This window comes from Ahaetulla prasina, chromosome 1, assembly GCF_028640845.1.
Source record: "Ahaetulla prasina isolate Xishuangbanna chromosome 1, ASM2864084v1, whole genome shotgun sequence".
NCBI classification, from domain to species: Eukaryota; Metazoa; Chordata; class Lepidosauria; order Squamata; family Colubridae; genus Ahaetulla; species Ahaetulla prasina.
The window spans coordinates 9,153,240-9,173,880 of record NC_080539.1 but is presented as its reverse complement, the minus strand read 5'-3'; the positions used below and the strand labels follow the sequence as shown (position 1 = coordinate 9,173,880).

General features: G+C 44.5%; 1 protein-coding gene across 7 annotated transcripts in view; it reads right to left on the bottom strand.

Annotated features, from left to right (window-relative positions):
• The window catches only part of USP32 (ubiquitin specific peptidase 32), a 249,254-nt gene extending 229,282 nt beyond the window's left edge, over positions 1-19,972 (bottom strand). For all 7 annotated transcript variants that reach the window (XM_058164121.1, XM_058164122.1, XM_058164123.1 and 4 more), the window contains exon 1: positions 19,672-19,972. In XM_058164121.1, coding sequence (XP_058020104.1) covers positions 19,672-19,729 — 58 coding nt within the window. In that variant the 5' untranslated portion in view covers positions 19,730-19,972. The remainder of the gene's footprint in view (positions 1-19,671) is intronic.
• Between the last annotated feature and the right edge of the window lie 669 nt (positions 19,973-20,641).

Genomic DNA, 20,641 nt, shown 5'->3' with positions numbered 1-20,641 from the left:
GCAACAACACTGCTGTGTGATGTGACGAATAAGCAGTGACAGCTGAAGGAAAACACAATTAGATTTCAAGGCTTGAAGGAGAACAGTCGGATCCTTGATCACTGGAGTCTTCACTCAGAGGGCAGTTCCTGCAGTCTCGTAAAACATTTTTTTTTTGTTCCTTTTTCCTGTTCTGCAGAACTGCAGAAAAAACAATGGCTACCAACCTGCCTTCCATTGAGGACCTGTATACTGCAGGAATCAAAAAGAGGGCTGTGAAAATATTTACAGACCCCTCAAATCCTGGACATAAACTGTTTCAACTCCTACCCTCAAAATGACGCTACAGAGCACTGCACACCAGAACAACTAGATACAAGAACAGTTTTTTCCCGAACGCCATCACTCCACTAAACAAATAATTCCCCAAGCACTGTCAAATTAACTACTAAGACTGTATTACTATTAATCTTATCGTTCCGATCTCCCATCTCCTCCACTTATGACTGCACGACTGTAACTTTGTTGCTTGTATCCTTACAATTTATATTGATCGTTTCCTAATATGATTTGATTGCTTATTTGTACAATATGACTATCATTAAGTGTTGTACCTTATGATTCTTGATGAATGTATCTTCTCTTATTATGTACACCGAGAGCCTATGCACAAAGACAAATTCCTTGTGTGTCCAATCACACTTGGCCAATAAAGAATTCTATTCTATTCTATTCTATTCTATTCTATTCTATTCTATTCTATTCTATTCTATTCTATTCTATTCTATTCTATTCTATTCTATTCTTCCCATTCCATTATTCGGTCCTATTCTTATTCCATGCCATTCTCTATTCTATTCTAATTTCATTCCATTCCATTCCACTCATTCTCTTCTCTTCTCTTCCCTTCTCTTAGAATAGAATATTATTATTATTATTTATTAGATTTAGAACCCTATTCTATTCTATTCTATTCTATTCTATTCTATTCTATTCTATTCTATTCTATTCTATTCTATTCCTATTCCTATTCCTATTCCTATTCCTATTCCTATTCCTATTCTTTCCCTTTTTAGGTGAGAACATCATATAAAGATTCCCCACCCGCCCCCTATGTTGGCAATTTTATTGTCAATTCTGTTCCGGAAGGCAGTACAAGTAATCCTCGATTTATTATTACAATTAGGTCCAAATTTTCTCTTGCTAAGTGAGACAGTTGTTCAGTGAATGTCCCCCCCCCCGTTTTACGACCTTTCTTGCCACAGTTGGCTTTCCCCTTGATTTTGTTTGTCAGAAGGTCGCAAAAGGTGACCCAGGGACACTGCAACCGTCCTAAATATCAGTCAGTTGCCAAGCATCTGAATTTTTATCATGTGACCATGAGGATGCTGCAATGGTCTTAACTGTGAAAAATGGTCATTAGTCACTTTTTTCAGTGCCGTAACTTTGAAAGCTCACTAAACGAACTGTTGTAAGTCAAGGACTAGCCCATTGTTGGCGAACCTTTTCGGCACCGAGTGCTGAAATGGGGGCATGAGCATGCGTGCTGACAACCGGAAGAGCAGCTGCTCATGTGCTCAGAGAGATGGCTCTGTATGCCACTTCCAGCACACATGCCATAGGTTCGCCATCACAGGACTAGCCTGTAGTTTAGGACAGCTCCATTTTGCCTGCAAACGTCCACTGATTGTCCAGTGTGTTGGCCATTAATTCCAGATGAACCTCTGTTGCTCACCCATGGAGGGAAGCAAAGACCTTAGGCTGTCCAAAGAGAATGCCTAGAGGAAATTGAAGGTGGCTTTCCCCAGATCTGGCCCTTGTAGCTCAAGGCTGCCTTATGCAGTGCTCTATGGTATATACTCTATGCTCTTCTGTTCTAAGTAGAGTTTCCTGTTACAACAATTGAGCAGTAAAGCACATGGTGACTGTTTGCTCTGCAGATAAAACAGAACTTCTGATACAAAGCCAATGGGGAAGCCAGATTCGCTTAACAACCATGTTACTAGCCTTAGACCAACTTTATTGTCACTTTAAATGTACACTAATCGGCATACATTACAATGAAATTTCATTGCATACAGCTTTCAAAGGATCATCACCTCCAACATACACTACATGAACACGACAAAATAAATAAATAAATACAAAATTATGCATATACCCAAATATATGACACAGGGAAACAACACAATCTAGGTAAGTGACATTAGCATGAAAGCTTGAAGATATATATTTTTTCTTAATTTTGGCCCATCTGCAGCTTTCTTCATATTACAGGTTGTTCCTCAACTTACTACAATTCATTTAGTCACTGTTCGAAGTGACAATGGCACTGACAAAAGTGACTTATGACCATTTTTCACACTTATGACTGTTGCAGTACCCCCATGGTCCCGTAATCAAAATTTGGATGCTTGGCAACAGGCATGTGTATTTATGTGTATTATGCAGTGTGTGTGTGTGTTTGTGTGTGTGTGTGTGTGTGTGTGGTGTCACACTTTTGTGACTTCCTGATCAGCAAAGTCAATGGGAAAGCCAGCTTCACTTAACAACCGTGTAACTAATGTAACACTGTCAGCAATTCACTTAACAACGGTGGCAAGGAAAGTCTAAAATGGAGCAAAATTCACACAACAACTGTCGCACATAGCAACATAAATTTTGGGCTCAACTGCAGTCATAAGCCGAGGATTACCTGGACGGCGCAACCAAACAAATTAGTAGGAAGTAGAAGGGTAACCTTTAGAAATGTGAAGGCTGTGTGGCTCTACAGGTTTTGGCGGCTAATGGAATAGCCCAAGTTATTAATATTTGAACAAGTATGACATTTCTAGAAGACTAGGGAAAGAAGCTTAGCTAGCTCAGTCAATTACCCAACCAACTCAGTGTGTTTTTTTCTGCAAGATGAAAAAGAACATAAGAAGCCACAAAAGCCACTCTTGCTCTTTCGATGTTTACTCTCCGGCTTATTTTGTCTTCAACCAAGGAAGAAGGAACCTGTTTAGGCCCAGCCTTCTAATAGCAGAAACAATGATAAACCTCTGTCGAAACTAACATACCTAGGTTGCAAATGATTCAAAAGCGCAGGGTTAGGAGGGAATATGAAAACCAAATGCAATTATTTCTTTTCACTTATGGATGGTTCAGCAGCTCAGCCTAATCAAGGAGCCACTAAGACCACTACCACAAACACTGATAGGGCAAGCCCCTGGTATTGTTGTGACCCAGTCCCAAGTAGGTAGTAAGAAACTCAGTCCGTGAAAATGTTTTCAAACAGCTGAGAATTACTTCATTCCCAGCATCGTTCACCTCAAATTAAAACAAATGCCTCCCAACACAAATTCCTCAGTTCTCTCGCAAACCTTGGTCCAATTAGGCAAACTGCCAAAGGCCTTTCTTGGCAAACGTTCAGAAGTCACAAAATAAAGGTTTTGGTCATCACCTCTGAAGCGCCCCATGGCATGGGACCGGGATATTTACGGGACCGCCTGCTGCCACCAGTAGCCTCCCATCGACCTGTGCGCTCTCACAGGGAGGGCCTCCTTAGGGTGCCGTCGGCCAAACAATGTCGACTGGCGGCCCTCAGGGGAAGAGCGTTCTCTGTGGGGGCTCCTGCCCTGTGGAATGAACTACCCGTGGCGCTACGCCTACTCCCTGATCTTCAGACCTTTAAGCGCGAGCTTAAGACTTTCTTCTTTCATCAAGCAGGGCTGGCCTAATGATAAATTTTAATCGAGTGGGGTTTTTAGTGGGGTTATTTTATTCTATAATTTTATTCACGTATTTTAAATAGTCAGCTTATGGAATTAGTTTTTTAATTATATATTGTATTTTAAAAATTTTTATCTGTGTTTTTATCTTTGCTGTACACCGCCCTGAGTCTTCGGAGAAGGGTGGTATAAAAATGTGAACAATCAATCAATCAATCAATAATAAATAAATAAATAAATAAATAAATAAATAAATAATAAATAAAGGCAAGACCTAGACGAAGCAGAAGACAAAGTTGCAACAGCTTTGCCGTTGTTCTGAAACACCAGTGCTGGTCTGTTTTAAGCCTTATGGGAGGGGCCAATCATCTCTTGGCCCTACTCCCGAGTCGTCCTCTTTACCTGAGCTGCTCTTGCCTTCTGGCAGCTCTTCTCATGCCTGCATTAGGAACAGGCTCCTCCTATTCCTCTGCCTCACTACTGTCAGTCTCTGGAGGCTCTGGGGTCCGCACCTCACCTCCCGATGTCCCTGGCCTCACCTCAGCCTCATCGCTGTCCGACTCCGTTGCCAGCTCCGTAGGCTGCTGACGGATCACAACAGGTATATATAACAGAGAGCAAACCCCACTCCCTTCTAGAAGTGATGCCGTTACCTAGTTGGGTCATGAAATGTCTGCAAGAAAAGCAACCGAGCTCAGAGAGCATCAAGGACCCCACAATTCAGCAACTCTTTCCAATCAGAAGTCCTCCTATTCTTTCTCAACAGTATTTCTTTCTTAGATTTATATACAGGTAAAGTTAGTCCTCGACTTACAACAGTTTATTTAGTGATTATTCCAAGTTACATCGGCACTGAAAAAAGGGAACTTATGACCATTTTTCACACTTATCACCGTTACAACATCCCTAAGAGGTCACGTGATCAAAATTTGGCTGCTTGGCAACTGACTCATATTTATGACGGTTGCATTGTCCCTGGGGGTCCTGTGATCCCCTTTCGGGACCTCCTGACAAACAAGGGCAATGGGGAAGCCAGATTCACTTAACGACCATGTTACTACCTGAACAACAGCAGGGTTTCATTTAAGCAGCTCCGTCAAGAAAGGTCGTGAAATGAAGCAAAATTCACTTAACTGTCCTCCTTAGCAACGGAAATTCTGGCCTCAACTGTGATCGTAAGTCAAGGACTATCTGTGAAATGCAGAGGTTCACGCCCCAAAACACCTCAACCAGCTCCATCCACACATATACGAGACTGCTTCGTTCCTAAATGTTTTTGGTTTTGTGTACCGAAATATCACTCGAAAGGCACGGTGAAGGATCTAAATGTACCGTATTTTTCGGAGTATAAGACACACCTTAGTTTTTGGGGAGGAAAATCAGAAAAAAGCTGATTGGCAGGTGGATCGGCCTCCCGGAATACCCCCAATCAGCTGTTCCCAGAGGTGAATTTTAGCAACGGGTTCCTTGGTTGTGAGCTCTGTGCCTTGCTTTTTATGGCTTTTGTTTCCGCCTCTGAAACTCTGTTTTAGAAAAAACTTATTTCTGCCTCTGAAAGCCTCCAAAACAGAACTTCAGAAAAAAAGTCTCTGAAGCTCTGTTTGGGGGCTTCTTTTCTGAAGCTCTGCTAGAGGCTTTTTTTCTGAAGCTGTACTGGAGGCTTTTTTTCTGAAGCTCTGTTTGGGGGCTTCTTTTCTGAAGCTTCTTTCAGCCTCTGAAACCTCCGTTTGAGAAGCTGGGTGGGGCTACATTCGGAATATAAGACGCACCCAGATTTTCACCCTCTTTTTTTGGGGGGAAAAGGTGCACCTTATACTCCAAAAAATACGGTATACTTCGGCACTGTCCCACGTTTCCACCTCGGAAGAAACGGAACTGTCCTTGTAACTGGGTACAGAAGTCAGATACTGCTTGTTACGTTCATCTCCTGATCAGGAGTTTCTCAGAGGCTTTGGGCTGATTGTTGTGGAACAGAATTATGCCTTTGGGCTAATCTAAGCATGTCTGTTTTAATTCCCCTGGAGAAGAATTTTTTAAAAAAATCATTTTAAATATGCCTATTTATTCAGGCTGCAGAACAAAGTTAAGAATCCCAGAATCATACAACTGGAAGGAAGCACAGACATCACTGAATTTAACCAGCCGTTAAACATTTTGGACTGATGCCTATTGAACTGACCACTTCTAAGCACTTCTAAAGAAATTATCACTTCAAGTTGTTGTTGGTAATTGTGAAGTCGGGTCTGACCCATCGCGACCCCATGGACAACGTTCCTCCAGGCCTTCCTGTCCTCTGCCATCCTCTGGAGTCCATTGAAGCTCACGCCGACTGCTTCAGTGACTCCGTCCAGCCACCTCGTTCTCTACCATCCCCTTCTTCTTTTGCCTTCCATCGTTCCCAGCATTAGGCTCTTCTTCCTTCTCATTTGGTGCCCAAAGTATTTCATTTTTATCTTCAGGATCTGGCCTTCTAAAGAGCAGTCAGGGCTGATCTCCTCTAGGACTGACTTGTTTGTTCGCCTTGCAGTCAAAGGGACTCGCAGGAGTCTTCTCCAGCACCAGAGTTCAAAGGCCTCCATTCTTTGGCACTCAGCCTTTCTTATGGTCCAACTTTCACAGCCATCCATTGCAACTGGGAAAACCAGAGCCTTGACTATATGTACTTTGGTTGGCAGGGTGAAGTCTCTGCTTTTTAATATGCTATCTAGATTTGCCATAGCCTTCCTCCCCAGGAGTAAGCGTCTTTTAATTTCTTGCCCGCAGTCCCCATCTGCGGTGATCTTGGAGCCCAGGAAAATAAAATCTGTTACTACCTCCATTTCTTCCCCATCTATTTGCCAGGAGTTGAGAGGACCAGATGCCATGAGCTTAGGTTTCTTAATGTTGAGTTTCAAGCCAACTTTTGCACTCTCCTCCTTCACCCGCATCAAGAGGCTCTTTAGTTCCTCTTTGCTTTCTGCCATATCTGAGGTTGTTGATATTTCTCCCGGCAATCACTTCATAGAGAAGTCTATTATACCAGCTTGTATGTTCTCCTGATGTCTAGCCTGAACTTTCCTCTTTTTTTCAACCCATTAGTTCTGGTCCCGCCCTCTGTGGAAATAAAGGAGATGTCCATCTCTGTGTCACACCTGACCAGATCACAAAATCTACTCCACAGGAAGGCTAGAATTATTTCTATAATAATAGAAATAGTTTGGCTATAATAACCAAAATATTTCAAGTTTGTTTCTTCCTTCTTAGGGCTTAGGGAGGTGTCTCTCCGATCTACTTCTAAATGTTACCTGGTCATTAAGAACGTAAAAAACATTCATGCCCCTTTACACCTAGACATCAGCTTCTACTGTGTTTCCCAGAAAATAAGACTGGTGTTGTGTCTTGTCCGCTCTCACCGCAGCCGGGGTCTGCTTATCTGCTCCCGAACACGGAGGAATGTATGCCTCCCGGCCCCAGTTCTGGCTCCATGCCCAGACAAGCTGCAGAGGAGGGGGCACCTCCCGGTCCCAGCCCTGGCTCCATGCCCAAGCAGGCTGCAGAGGAGGAAGCATCCCCCGGCCCCAGCCCTGGCTCCATGCCCAGGCAAACGGAGCAGCTAGACCCCTCCCCCTCCTCCACAGCATGTGAGCCTGAGGAAAGTTTACTTCCAACAACAGCTGATTGGAGTGACCCTCGCATCAGAAGATTGGATAGGCGGAGGCAACAGAAGGAAGGGAGGGGCAGGCCTTAATGAGTGCTGAGTCATGGAGCCACACCCCATGGCCTATATAAAGGATCTGCTTTCTGGCAGTCTCTGAGTCAGGCAAAGTCGAACTTATCTTGCTGAAGTCACTTACTGGTCTCCTGCCTGCTCTGAGGACTTTGCTAGGACTTTGGGCAGAGCTGCAGAGGCAAGCCTGATTCGGATTTCCCTGACCTGGCCGTCAGCGGAGGAGTGGGACACGACAACCGGGTCTTATATTAATTTTTGCTCCAAAAGACACATTAGGGCTTATTTTCTGGCTAGGTCTTATTTTTGGGGAAATACAGTACTAAATGCACCCATCTGGCTAACAAGCTTAACTGGGGCTTATTTTCGAGGTAGGGCTTATATTACGAGCATCCTGAAAAATCAAGCTAGGACTTATTTTCCGGTTGAGTCTTATTTTCGGGAAAACAGGGTATATAACACCATCAAGACTGCTTTCTTGTTCTCTGCACCAGGGGTCTCCAACCTTGGCAACTTCTGGGAGTTGAAGTCCATAAGTCTTAAAGTTGCCAAGGTTGGAGACCCCTGCTCTACACCGTATGACAACCCCTTCAGATATGTAAAACACTGCTGAGAAGTCTCTTCCTCTGTGGTCTCTTCTGTAAGCTAAACTTATTTAGATCCTTTGACTTTTCCTCCTAGGCTTAGTTTCCAGGAGTTTTACCATCTTGGTAGCCTTCCTTTGAATTTGCAGCAATTTCCCACAGTTCTTGTAGAGTTGAGGTGCCCAAAACTGGTCACAGAACTCCAAATGGAGTCTGACCAGGGCAGAGTAGAGCAGGGAACGATTGAGGGGTCCTCGGTGCTCTCTTGGTTGCTTCCTTGCAGTTGTTCCATCACCCAACTCAATCAATCAATCAATCGCCTAATTAAGGAACCACCAAGAACATTCCTACCAACACTGATGGCGCAAGCCATTTGTATATAAATGTGGAGTAAACCCCACTCTCTTCTAGCACTGATGATGTTACCTAACTGGGTCTTAAAACGTCTGCCAAACCCCCACCCCCACCAAGCTCAGAAAATACCAAGGACCCCCTCATTTTAACCCTGAGCTAGAAATATTCTCCGTTTTTGGGGAACAATTACTTTTCATGGCATGGACTTTGTGTTCCTGTTAATCCAGCCAAAAATGGCATTGGCCTTTTTAGCAACTGCATGCTACTTCTAGCTCATGTTTCACTTGCGATTGCCAAGGACACCAGATCCCCATCAAGCCAGGTCCTCACTCCATCTTATATTCATGCCTTAAGTTTTTTCTACCCCGCCCAATTCAAAGTTTACAGCATTTCTCAAACTCCATCACATACTTTTCAATCCGTGCTTAAGATTGCCCTAGATCTTTTTGAATCACTTTCATGGGAAGTATTAGTTGCCCCTCCTAGTTATGTGTCATCTGCAAGCTCGCGTCATCCAAATTGTTGTGTCATCTCCATAATCCCATCATACAAGTCATTGATACAAATGAGGAACCGGAATAGAGTCCTGTGGAATATTTTTGTCCAAAACGAACCGTAAAGAGAATTCTTTGTTTATGGTCCATCTAACTCAGGGGTGTCAAATTCAAGGCTCAGGGGCCGGATTTGGCCCACGGGGTCCTCACATCTAGCGCACGGGGCTGACCTGGAAACAGCGAAGGACCGGTACCAGTGAAAACAAAGCATGTGGCCCTCCCAAGCGCCATTTTCACTGGCAGAGGGTTGCAGGAGGCCGTCATGGCTGGAAACAGAGCTCGGGAGTCTGTTTTCACTGGCAGAGCACTCAGGCCGCCACAGGCGCCCCCGACACGAGTGACTTCGAACTGGCCACACCCACCCTAGCCATGCCCACCCCGGCCCCCTGAGGTCAAACACAACCCTGATGCGGCCCTCAATGAAATAGAGTTTGACACCCCTGATCTAACTGTTGTTATCATTTAGCCCAGGGGTCATCAACCCGCGGCTCTGGAGCCACATGTGGGTCCACAATTGATTGGGCTTTCGGTTAGGACAGGTAGAGGAAAAAGGATGCCCTGCTAGGAGGAGACTCTATGGTTGGGGAACCGGACTTCCGGCCAGCTCCAGAATTGAATGGGGGGCTTCCAGTTAGGAGGTTTGTGGCTCTTTTGAGTGTTTAAAGTTGATAACCCCTTATCTAGCCAAAGAATTAAGTCTCAATTCAACTTTGTTCCCAGTGGCCTCCAGTGTGGCAGCATCTAGCCAATTTTGATAGATCTTAAATCACTACACAGGGTCAGACTTTAATAAGAGACCACCGGAAAATACCGGGCCGTAAGATAAACTGCAAAGTCAAAACAATAAACGAAGGAATTTTTTGCCAAGAAAACAAATTTTCATGAAATTTCAAGCTTGACTCAAAGGTGACAGTATCTTTAGAGAGCCAAATGCATGTTTTTGTTGCATCTTCCCATAAAAGTCCGTTTTCCAAGGTGATCGTTAAGTTCAAACCACCGAATGGCCGTAAGTCAAGGACTACCTGTGTAAGAATCCTTTTCATGAGAAAATGCCTGTGCTTTCAGTTCTTTAAAAAAATGATAGGATGGGGATTTGAAGGTTGCACACTAGAGGGAACCAAGCAGAACTGACGTTTACAATTAAAGGAGAAGAATACTGAAATGTATTAACAGCCATTGGAGCAAAATATCTTAACATTGGATGTGGGGAAAGATATTTTTGAACAATGGATCCGGAAGTTAATTTTAAGAGTGCTTGCCTATATACAAAGATGTTATATAAGAGTAACAAGTCTCACCAGGCAAAACAGAGGCTGATCTGAAACTGGATTTATAAATCATAAACAACAAGAATGATATGGAATAAGGTGCTACACGGGACCCACAAATGAAACTGGCTGGTGTCTTAATAATTAAACTATTAAAGGTGACATACAATAATTAAATAATTAAATGTGACATACAAAAAAAATCTAAAGATTGACCTGGATAACTTTCCTATACTGGGTTTATAAAAAAGACTTTTGTAAGTGTTGGAAGAAATGTCCATCTGGGTTCAGTTCCAAGTGGGGGGAAAGACACTGGGAACATGGAGGCTGATTGGAAAGATGGTTTAATGGTGGACCGGACCACATGGTTTGAGGTCCTGGGCAATCGAGCACATGGGTGAGAGACAGAGAGAGATTTATACCCTCTCTTGGGCTTTGAACTTGCTTCCTGTTCCTGTGAAAGAAATGTATTTTGATTGGTTGTCAGATTCCCATGGGGCCATGCAGAGGTAACTTTGCAAGTTGCCTTGAGTCCTATGCTTGGTTGAATCTTGCTGGGTGATGATGTAATGAAGAGGGTTTTGGGCTAATCCTACCTTTGTTGGATCTTGGGTGTGGGTATTTGTTTATGAATAGACCTAGCCATCTCTTAAATGCTGATATCTGCTGTGGGTTATTATGGAGGGTGGGGGCTATTAAGAGTGAGTCTGTTTCCTGCCTTAAAAATATGTTTCTCCATTTCTCATCCAGGGAAATATAATATTCTGCCTTTTTAATATTTCCTAGAATATGTCATCCTTCTAGGAGAGGGATTGGTGCTAACATCCTATATAAACTTCGAAACTCTGGGAGTTGAAGTCCACAAGTCTTAAAGTTGCCAAGGTTGGAGACCCGTCTTGAAGGAAGGAATATAAAGTTGATGTGTTTGACCAAGGTTAAAATAACACATGTTTTTATCTCAGAAAGCTCTTAATGGACTTTTGCCAATCAGGACTAAATGAGGCTTTAACCTTTTACCTTTACCTTTTATATATACAAGATGGGTTATGGGAAGAAGTGATCATTTCTTGTATTTTAAGAGAAAATGATAAGTGACTAAAATTGTTTATAGTTGTTGTGATGAAGGGGGAAGCAAAGAACACGCTGGCTTGATAACGTCAACTCGGATGCAAAGTTGAACACCCAACGATTGAAAGAAGCTGTGTTGGACGGGGTAGCATGGAGAACACCAAGAGTCGGATATGACTGAATGGTTAAAAACGAACAAAACTTTGTTGCATAACCGTCCTAAAATGAACAAATGAATGGAAGGACCTAAAAGGAAAGACTGCTTATTTTTCACAAGCTGAGATTTTCCCTTAGGACAACTCATCCCGGAAGTCTCTTCCAAGAGCCGTTGCGATTTGATTTTTGGTTAAGGGGGTTGCTCTAAAAAGAGAACGCTCCCCCCCCACAAAAAAAATAACCTTTAGGAGGAGATTTCTACTAGTGTACACTATGCACAAAAGGTTTTATTTTGGTGCAATGTAGACCTGCCACCATCTGCTCCTCACCTACAGAGCACAAGGCAACACAGCAGAAGTGAATGTTTTCATCACTGCACCCTTTTCTTTTTGTACTGAAAGGAATGATTTACTGGCTTAAGCAAGCACGTTTAGGGCAGGCAGGCTCCCGTCTGTAAAAAGCAACTTACTGACTGCTCTTTTCTGAGAACAACAATTCAGAAGGAAAAAAGCCTCTTTGAAAAAGAAGATTAAAGCCGTTGGGTTAGGCTGCAATCCCAGCCCACATAACTGAGGAATGAATGTGGACGGGGATACTTATAATAGCTAAAACCTGAATGGGTGGACACCATTCGCTTTGAAATCACTGGCACAAACACACATCGCCAGACAAACACAGAGGTATATATATATATATAGGTATATATATATATATATATCCATCCATAATCCTAATTTATTTATTTTTATAAATACTCAAGGTGCCAAACACACATTCTATGCCTTCTTCCTCCCTATTTTCTCCACAACAACAAACCTATGAGATGGGTTCGGCAGAGAGAGGGGGACTGGCCTAAACTCACCTAGCCATCTTTCATGACTAAAGTGGGATTAGAACTCACAACCTCCTTGCAATTGGCCCAAAGTCACCCAGCCACCTTTCATGCTTAAGGTGGGACTAGAACTCACTGCCTCCTGGTGATTGGCCCAGTCACTCAGCTGTCTTTCATGCCTAAGGCGGGACTAGAAATCACTGCCTCCTGGTGATTGGCCCAAGGTCACCCAGCTGGCTTTCATGTCTAAAGTGGGACTAGAATTTACAATCTCCTGGTTTCTAGGCGGGCGCCTTAACCAGTAGATCAAACCTTAATTCCCAGTTTTAAACAACTTTACAAAAGGGCAAAAGTGACTAACCTATCCAAAGAGTAAGTTCATCTAAGACACACTGGAGGGACACGTGTGATCCACACACACAAAAAGCACAACATCAACATCTGAAAAGCTTTGCTGTTTGGTTGCCTAGAAATTGGTCTCCCTTGCCCCAGGAGACCAGCTATTTACAAATTAGAGATACATTTTGGTATTATTATTTTTTTCTTCCTCTTCCTTTTCTTTGAATAATTGCTGCCTCCTCCGGTAGTCTTGCCTGTAAACCTTCTGCCAATAAACGTTATGACATCTTGGTTCCTCTTAAAGAAACAAGATATAAGTTTCATAATGGAAATGGGCTGGATTTCAACATAGGGAAGTCTAAACCGAAGTTCAGCTCCAAACTTTTAATTGCAACAACTATTCATTCAGGAATGTTGTTCAAATTTGGCACAGCCGTGTATTTATACTTGGGAAGAAAAACTTGGAAGCAATTAGCAACCACAAAAATGACTCAAAACCATCGCAAACTATATTTTAGTGAACCATCACGCTTCCCTGCTTAGTCTAGCATTCTCAAAACCTGATATCTTCCAGACATACTGAGATTACAACTCCCAGAATCAATCGTGATTTTGAAAAGGGGCAGAACAGATTCAAATATAAGCTGAAATGATTAACACGGCCGGTTGCTTCTTGTCATCTGACCCCCAAGGTCCCAGGCAGGCAGCTTCAGCTCAGACACAGAAGCGAGCAGCTATGATATGCCTGAGAAAGCAACAGGCAAAAGAACGCAGCTCACATCATACAAGCACAGTTTCAATTACTTTAAAAAATGACAGACGGCAGAAAAAGCCAGTATGGCTGCATATAAAACAGAAAATCTGGATAAAGGGGACACACACACACACGTACGTCCTATATGTATATATACCCTGTTTTCCCCAAAATAAGACATCCCCTGATAATAAGCCCAATCGGGCTTTTTAGCACATGGCAATAAGGCCAAGCGCTTATTTCAGGGTTCAAAAATATATAAGACAGAGTCTTATTTTTGGGGAAAGACGGTATATATATATCTCAAAGGCAACGCTAAAAAATAGAAGATAGCTACTTGACAATAATACTTGTGAAACGATCTTGGAATATTAGTTGACTACAAATTGAGTATGAGTCAGCAACATGGCTGCAAAAAGATATGCAGACACCGGAGAAATATAGGGTCTCAAATTATTGAAAGCAATGGTTCCAGCTTGGGTTAAAGATCATTTTAAATATTGTGTCCAGTTCTTGGCACTAAACTGTTAAGAAAGGTTCGGACAAACTGGAATAGGTTCGACAAAGGCGATCAAGAATAAACAAGACTAGTTCAACAACAACAAAAACACACAAAAAAACACCGTCAATTTTAAATCATCTTTTAGTGCTACCAGTAATATTCATTGTTTATCTTGCTATTTATGGATCGTAAGCCACCTGGAGTTGCTTCTAGGCAAGATGGTTGGCATATTACTTACTTATTAACTAATAAATCAGTCAGTCAGTCAGTCACTCATAGATAGATAGATGATAGATAGATAGATAGATAGATAGATAGATAGATAGATAGATAGATAGATAGATAGATAGATAGATAGATAGATAGATAAGATAGATAGATAGATAGATAATAGGCAGGCAGACAGATACAGATAGATAGATAGATAGATAGATAGATAGATAGATAGATAGATAGATAGATAGATAGATAGATAGATAGATAGATAGATAGATAATAGGCAGGCAGACAGATACAGACAGATAGATAGATAGATAGATAGATAGATAGATAGATAGATAGATAGATAGATAGATAGATAGATGATAGACAGGCAGATACAGACAGACAGACAGATAGATAGATGATAGACAGGCAGACAGATACAGATAGATAGTCAGATAGTCAGATAGATAGATAGATAGATAGATAGATAGATAGATAGATAGATAGATAGATAGATAGATAGATAGATAGATAGATAGATAGGGACAGACAGACAGACATTGAAGGCCCTGACTATATTTAACCTTGAGAAAGCCGGGACTTCCTTAATTTCAGAATGCAGATAACCAACTCTGAAATAAGTCAGAATCCAATTGAATTTTATAGTTGAAAATAGAGAAGTTTGACAGTGAACTGACCCACAGAGTTAACAGTTTCCCTTCACATTCAGAGAAGTTAGGCAGCCATCCACGGATGGTGCTGTAAGTGGAAGAGCCGCACCACCAAAGGACTGGACCCAGTGGCCTAGAATGTTTACATGGAAAGAAAAGCCTTACTCAGGCCTGTCATGCGTACTCCACCCAGGTCACATTCTGGCAGCATAAATCAGTGGATAAAAGGTTTGCAGCAAAATGCAGCGGAGTTCACCGCCAGCCTCTAAACATCACAGCTCATCTAATACCCACAAGCCCACCCGCAGCACCACAGAGGCTTAATCGAAAGAAAGCAAGAAGGTAAAGGATATAAAAGAGAAAAGTGTGTCTTAGCCAAGAAGGATGATGAATGGACCAATACCAAAGAATGTTTCAGTCCAGAAGTCTGAAGCTAGTTGCTCTTCAATGCCTTCAAGGTCTTCCAGGAAAGATCAAGGTGTCATCTTAAGCCCAAACGGGTCCATGATAGTGTTGTTAAGAACAGAAAGACACTTGGTGGCTAAGACGCTGAGCTTGTCGATCAAAAAGGTCAGCGGTTCGGCGGTTCGAATCCCTAAGTATAGACCTCCTGCGTCAGCAGGGGGTTGGACTAGATGACCTCCAAGGCCCCTTCCAACTCTGTTGCTGTTATACTTCATGCTGACCTTAGTTGCTCCAGAAGCAGAAACACACGCGGGGCTTTAAAGGGGAATCACCAGCACTTTGAGCTGTACCTGCAAGCAGACCGGCAGTCAGGGCAGCTCTCACGGAAGAGGCGATACAAGGGCAAATCAGGTGGGAAGGCAGCACATGTTACGGGGTCCCATCCATTAAAGATTGGCACTGGACCACGGAAGAGGGCCTTCTTGGTGGTGGCCGCCTCCTCTATGGAACATCATTCCCTGCGGTATTCAGTTGCTCGCCAGCCTGTTGCTTTTCCGGAAGGCCCTAAAAATGTGGTTTTGTCAGTGGGTCAGGGGACACCCCCACAAATGGACACAAAAGCCCATCAATTGGCTGATTTGTCTTGTTGCTTCCATGGGGGAGAGGGGGGGTTTACGGGTACATGTTTATGGGTTTTTATCCTATGGTAGATTTTTAAAATGTTGCAAGTCATTCAGAGTCACCTGTGCGAGAGTTGGGTGGCTGTATGTTTGTTTTGATAAATAAAAACACAAGGCTTGAACCGCTCCAGACCCTGGTGCCTGCAAGGGGGCAGCCCAACGGCCAATTTGCAAAGGGCCTTTGGTCACTCTCTCCCCAATGACCTATGGCTCCAGAATTCAGTTACAGGCACATGCTGGTAGGATGAGAACCCTCTGTCCAGTCATGATCCAGCACTCCATTTGCGTTCTCTCTCTCTCTCTCTCTCTCTCATCAGCATCCTTTTCTCACTTACTCCTGTTGGAAGAAATGTCCATCTAGGCTCAGTTCCAAGTGGGGAGAAAGACACTGGAAACATGGAGGCTGCTTGGAAAGACGGTTTAATGGTGGACAGGTTTTGAAGTCCTGGGCAAAAAAGATGCGCGCACGCGAGACTTATACCCTCTGTTGGGCTTTGAATTTGAGCTTGTTGTCAGCTTTGGAAGCCATACTAGGCCGAAGGCTTCCACACGCTGCCACTTTCTCCGGTGTGGGAAAGTAGGAGAGGGGGGTGAGGGTACAAGGGGCTATTAGACATTGCAACATTCTTCCTGCCGGTCAAGGTCAGGCTGGGCTCACATCTGGAGAAGGAGTGGCCGGAGTGATTCTTCGACATGGGACGGTTGAGGATTGGAGCATGTGATCGGCAGAGGGGTCATGAGGGTGGGGATTTTGGAGTTTGTATTACAGAGGGAGGAACCCGGATCCCCAGATTCGGTTTTCATCCAACTGTGCCAAATTACCTATGCTAGTAAAAGAACTTTGAAAAATGTTTGCTTCGGAGTCTTTTCTGCAGGAGGGGTTTTCTGGAACGCTGACACTTGTATTCTGATTGGTTGTCAGACTCCCATGGGGCCATGCAGGGGTAACTTTGTAGGTTGTCTTTTGAGTCCCAGGCTTGGTTGAGGCTTGCTGGGTGATGCAATCTCCCCAGGTGCCATGTGGTGAGTTCTGTTGCTCGATGGGTAGAGGGCTTAATCCGATCTTTGTTGGATCTTGGGTGAGGGCATTTGCTTATGAATAGTCCTAGCTATCTCTTTATCCAGTGATTCCCAAAGTGTGAGCCGCGGCTCCCCAGGGAGCCGCGCTATCGTCATGGGGGCGCCGCGGAATATCTGCGCCCGTTGGGTCTGGCGCTGATGCACCATTTCTGGGGCGTCTGGTGCGCATGCGCAGTTGCAGGTCGGATTTCCGGGGGAGCCGCGGGCGAAAAAGATTGGGAACCTCTGTCTTTATCTCTTAAGTGTTGACATCTGCTGTGGGCCATTGAGGAGGGTGGGGGCTATTAAGAGGGAGTCTGCTTCCTGCCTAAAAAAACATGTTTCGCTATTTCTTATCCAGGGTGGTATAATATTCTGCCTTTTTAATATTCCCTAGAATATTTCATTCTTCTAGAAGAGGGGTGGGTGCTAACTTCCTACACCCACCCACCCATTTATCCCCATCTCCGTTCAGCAATATCCCCCACTATGTCTGTTGCTAACTGGTGGTCAAACATACCGTACCCGCTTCACCCCGCCTTCCTGCCAGTCCCCCTGCTTCCAGAAACCTCATCCCCATCAGGGAAGTTCAAAGCCGGGCTTCTGCTTTTGATACAATGCCCACCAGAGCCTCCAGCTTCCCCCAAAGCAGAATTAGCCTGTTCCTCTCCAGCTGCTTAATAACCGCTATGGCTGTGAAGCTGGAACACGCCATCCCGGAGTGACACAACAGCCACCCACTTGGGCCAAGAGGGAGCCGGCGTGTTTCCTCTCATTGGCAGCCACGATGTCAGCTGTGAGTCGATCCACTCCATGACTGGGGAGATTTGGCATGGGGCCCCTGAATGAAATCCACCATTCTCCCTATTCTAACCTCAAGTTACCTCTTGAACGTATTTTTTAAAAGCACCCGCTGGAGGGGAAGGATATTTCTCTTCCTTTGACCCAGACTCTGAACTGCGTTGGACTAGAAACAGGGGTCTCCAACCTTGGCAACTTTAAGACTTGTGGACTTCAGCTTTGCTGGCTGAGGGATTCTGGGAGTTAAAGTCCACAAGTCTTAAAGTTGCCAAGGTTGGAGACCCCTGGACTAGAAGACCACCAAGATCCCTTCCAACTCTGTGAATGCAATGTAATGGCTTGCACAACATCGGGTTTTTTTTTGAAGGATGTATTTTAAAAGCACTTCTATCCCCGCCCCCAGGGTTGGAAACCGGCTTCCAGAGGGGCTAAGAGATAAACAAAAGGAGAGAGTCTGTGCCCACAGGCTTGGCTGGCTTATGGCATAAAAGGAGATGACACACAAGGAAAACAAGTGGGGAAGAAAAGAAGGCAACAAGAACACCGAGCAGCTAGTTCTTAAGATTATGCCACTCTTATAATGGCCTGTTGTAAGGTACGTAGGTTATTTTGTGTGCTTTTAAGTACTTTTTATTAGGTGCGGATCGCTCAATGTTCCACAACACAGTAGCTAATAACACCGTTAATAAGCAACCAATAATGACCGCCAATAAAACAAACCCGGCAAATACCAGATTAAAGAGATTTTCTTCCAAGGGACCTTACCATACGGCAATGGCTGTAATCACAGCAAGATCTGTCCGATATTCTCCAATACATCAAGCATATGAGTAATTAACATATATATGAATATCTAGTCCTTTCAAGTATCTGTACAAGTATCTTATTTCCATACTCATCTGTGCAATAAACTCTCCATTCCCTAAAAATCATAGTCTGTTCTCTGAGCAATAAACCCTCCATTCCCATCAATCATAGTCTCCACTATGGAGCCGGCCACTCCAGCTTCATTCCAAGACCTAATCAACATCTATATCTACTCCCCCACCCCATAAAAACCTGAAGAGGGGCAGGTCCAACCCCTCAACAGCCACACCAGCCATCATAGCAACCTTAATCCTGGTCCCCAGGATTAAGCCAGGTTCCAACTGGCAACTTTTGAAGTTACATCCTTAAGGTGTGTCGTTAACTGTTCCGTAAATAGGGCCCAAAAGGCAAACTGGATTTTTCCCCTCCCCTCTTGAAAATGTTTCGCTTCTCATCCAAGAAGCTTCTGAAGAATGAACTGAAGAAGCTCCTTGGATGAGAAGAGAAACATTTTCAAGGGGGATAAAAAAACCCCGAACAAGAAAGTCCAGCTGCCTTTGGAACAACCATGATTGAAAATGGCCCAACCTTTTAATCAGCTCCAACCACAACCAAACAGGGATAACCTGTCCACACCCATCCCCCCCCTTACACAACAGTGATGGTACCCCTGTGCCCCCCCCAACATCCACCGAAGTCCACAGGACCATCCCATACACCCCACTATTCCACAGCTTGAGATGTCGAACACTCCAGCCACTCTCTCCCTCCCCAGCAATGCTACCTTGGCCCACCCTGAGTCCTACCCCAGAGTCAGCCCCCCCCAGCCCCCTCTCCATTTCCATGGTACCCAGCCCCCTTCCCCACCTGATGGGCTCCAGGTTAAATCTCCACCTCCCATCATCTCATCTGCCATGTTACCACCCTTGGAGAGCCCCCACCCCCCAATAAGACCCCAGCCAGGTTGGCCACGGATGATGGGAGCTGCACTCCATCCCCAGGGGGGCGAGAAGGCCGCCCCTCCACTCTCCAAAGCTCCTCCCCCTTTTCGCCTGCCTCATCTTAGCCCCGCCCACCTGGAGAGGTCGCTGTTCCCTGCCAACCTCTGCGCCCCTCCGTCCCCCACTCTCCCGCTCATTTACATATTTCATTAGCATGCCCGCCGCCGGAGCCAATCAGGGCGCTCCGAACGCTCGTTTGCATACCCGCCTCCTCGGCGGCCCGCCCTCCCCACTCACCCCTCCGCAGGGCCTCGTCGTAGGTGAGGAAGCCGATGCGCGACTCCTTGTTGCCCATCGCGGTCTCCTCAGTCCATGGCGGACGCCGCCGCCGCCGCCCGTGCCCCGCAAACAGTCGCTCGCCTCAGGCGGCTGCCGCCGTCGCGGCCCGCCGGTTCGCCTGGACTAGCAGCTGCCGCGGCCGCCGCAACAGCAGCGCCGCCCCCGCCGACTCCTGAGGAAGATGTTCGCCTCAGCTGCTGCCGCCGCCGCCACCTCCATTCCGAATCACGTGACGTCGCCAATTAACTGACCCCTCCTCTTCTTTCAAAGCTAGGCTCCTCCCCCTGGCGTGTCACTCGTCCGCCCCTCCTCCCCCCAGAGATGTTCTTGCCAGCCCTCACTTCCGGCGCGAGGTCGACCGCGCGCGCCCTCAAGCAGGCGCCAGATGCGCATGCGCCAGAGTTAGACTCGCGCTGAGGCGAAATTCCTATTCTCCCCTCCCCTCCCATCCCGTTTGTTTGGGGTTTTTTTAAAAAATGTTTTATTTGTTTTATTTATATAACATTCAATTTTCATCAAACTGTGTGGTCTGGGTACAGTTATGTTTAAATAGCCATATTACACATCTTTGTTGTATTCATCAAATTGATAATATAATAATATAATAATAATAATTATTATTATTATTATTTATTAGATTTATAAATAACATTTTATAATATAAGATTAATACTTAAGATTTATACTTAACATCTTTAACAACTCTCCACTTTTAACATTTCCTCTTTTTATATCTCCTCCTTTCTCACTTCTGTTTCTGTTGTCTAGCCATTGATAAAATACGCCCCATATCAAAAATTACTCAGTTTCCTCTTTATCCTTAATAGTGAGCATTAATCTATCAATTTCTGCACATTCTTAATATTTTCTTAATTATATTCCCCTCAGACGGGATCTCATTGTTTTTTCATTGTTGAGCAAATACAAT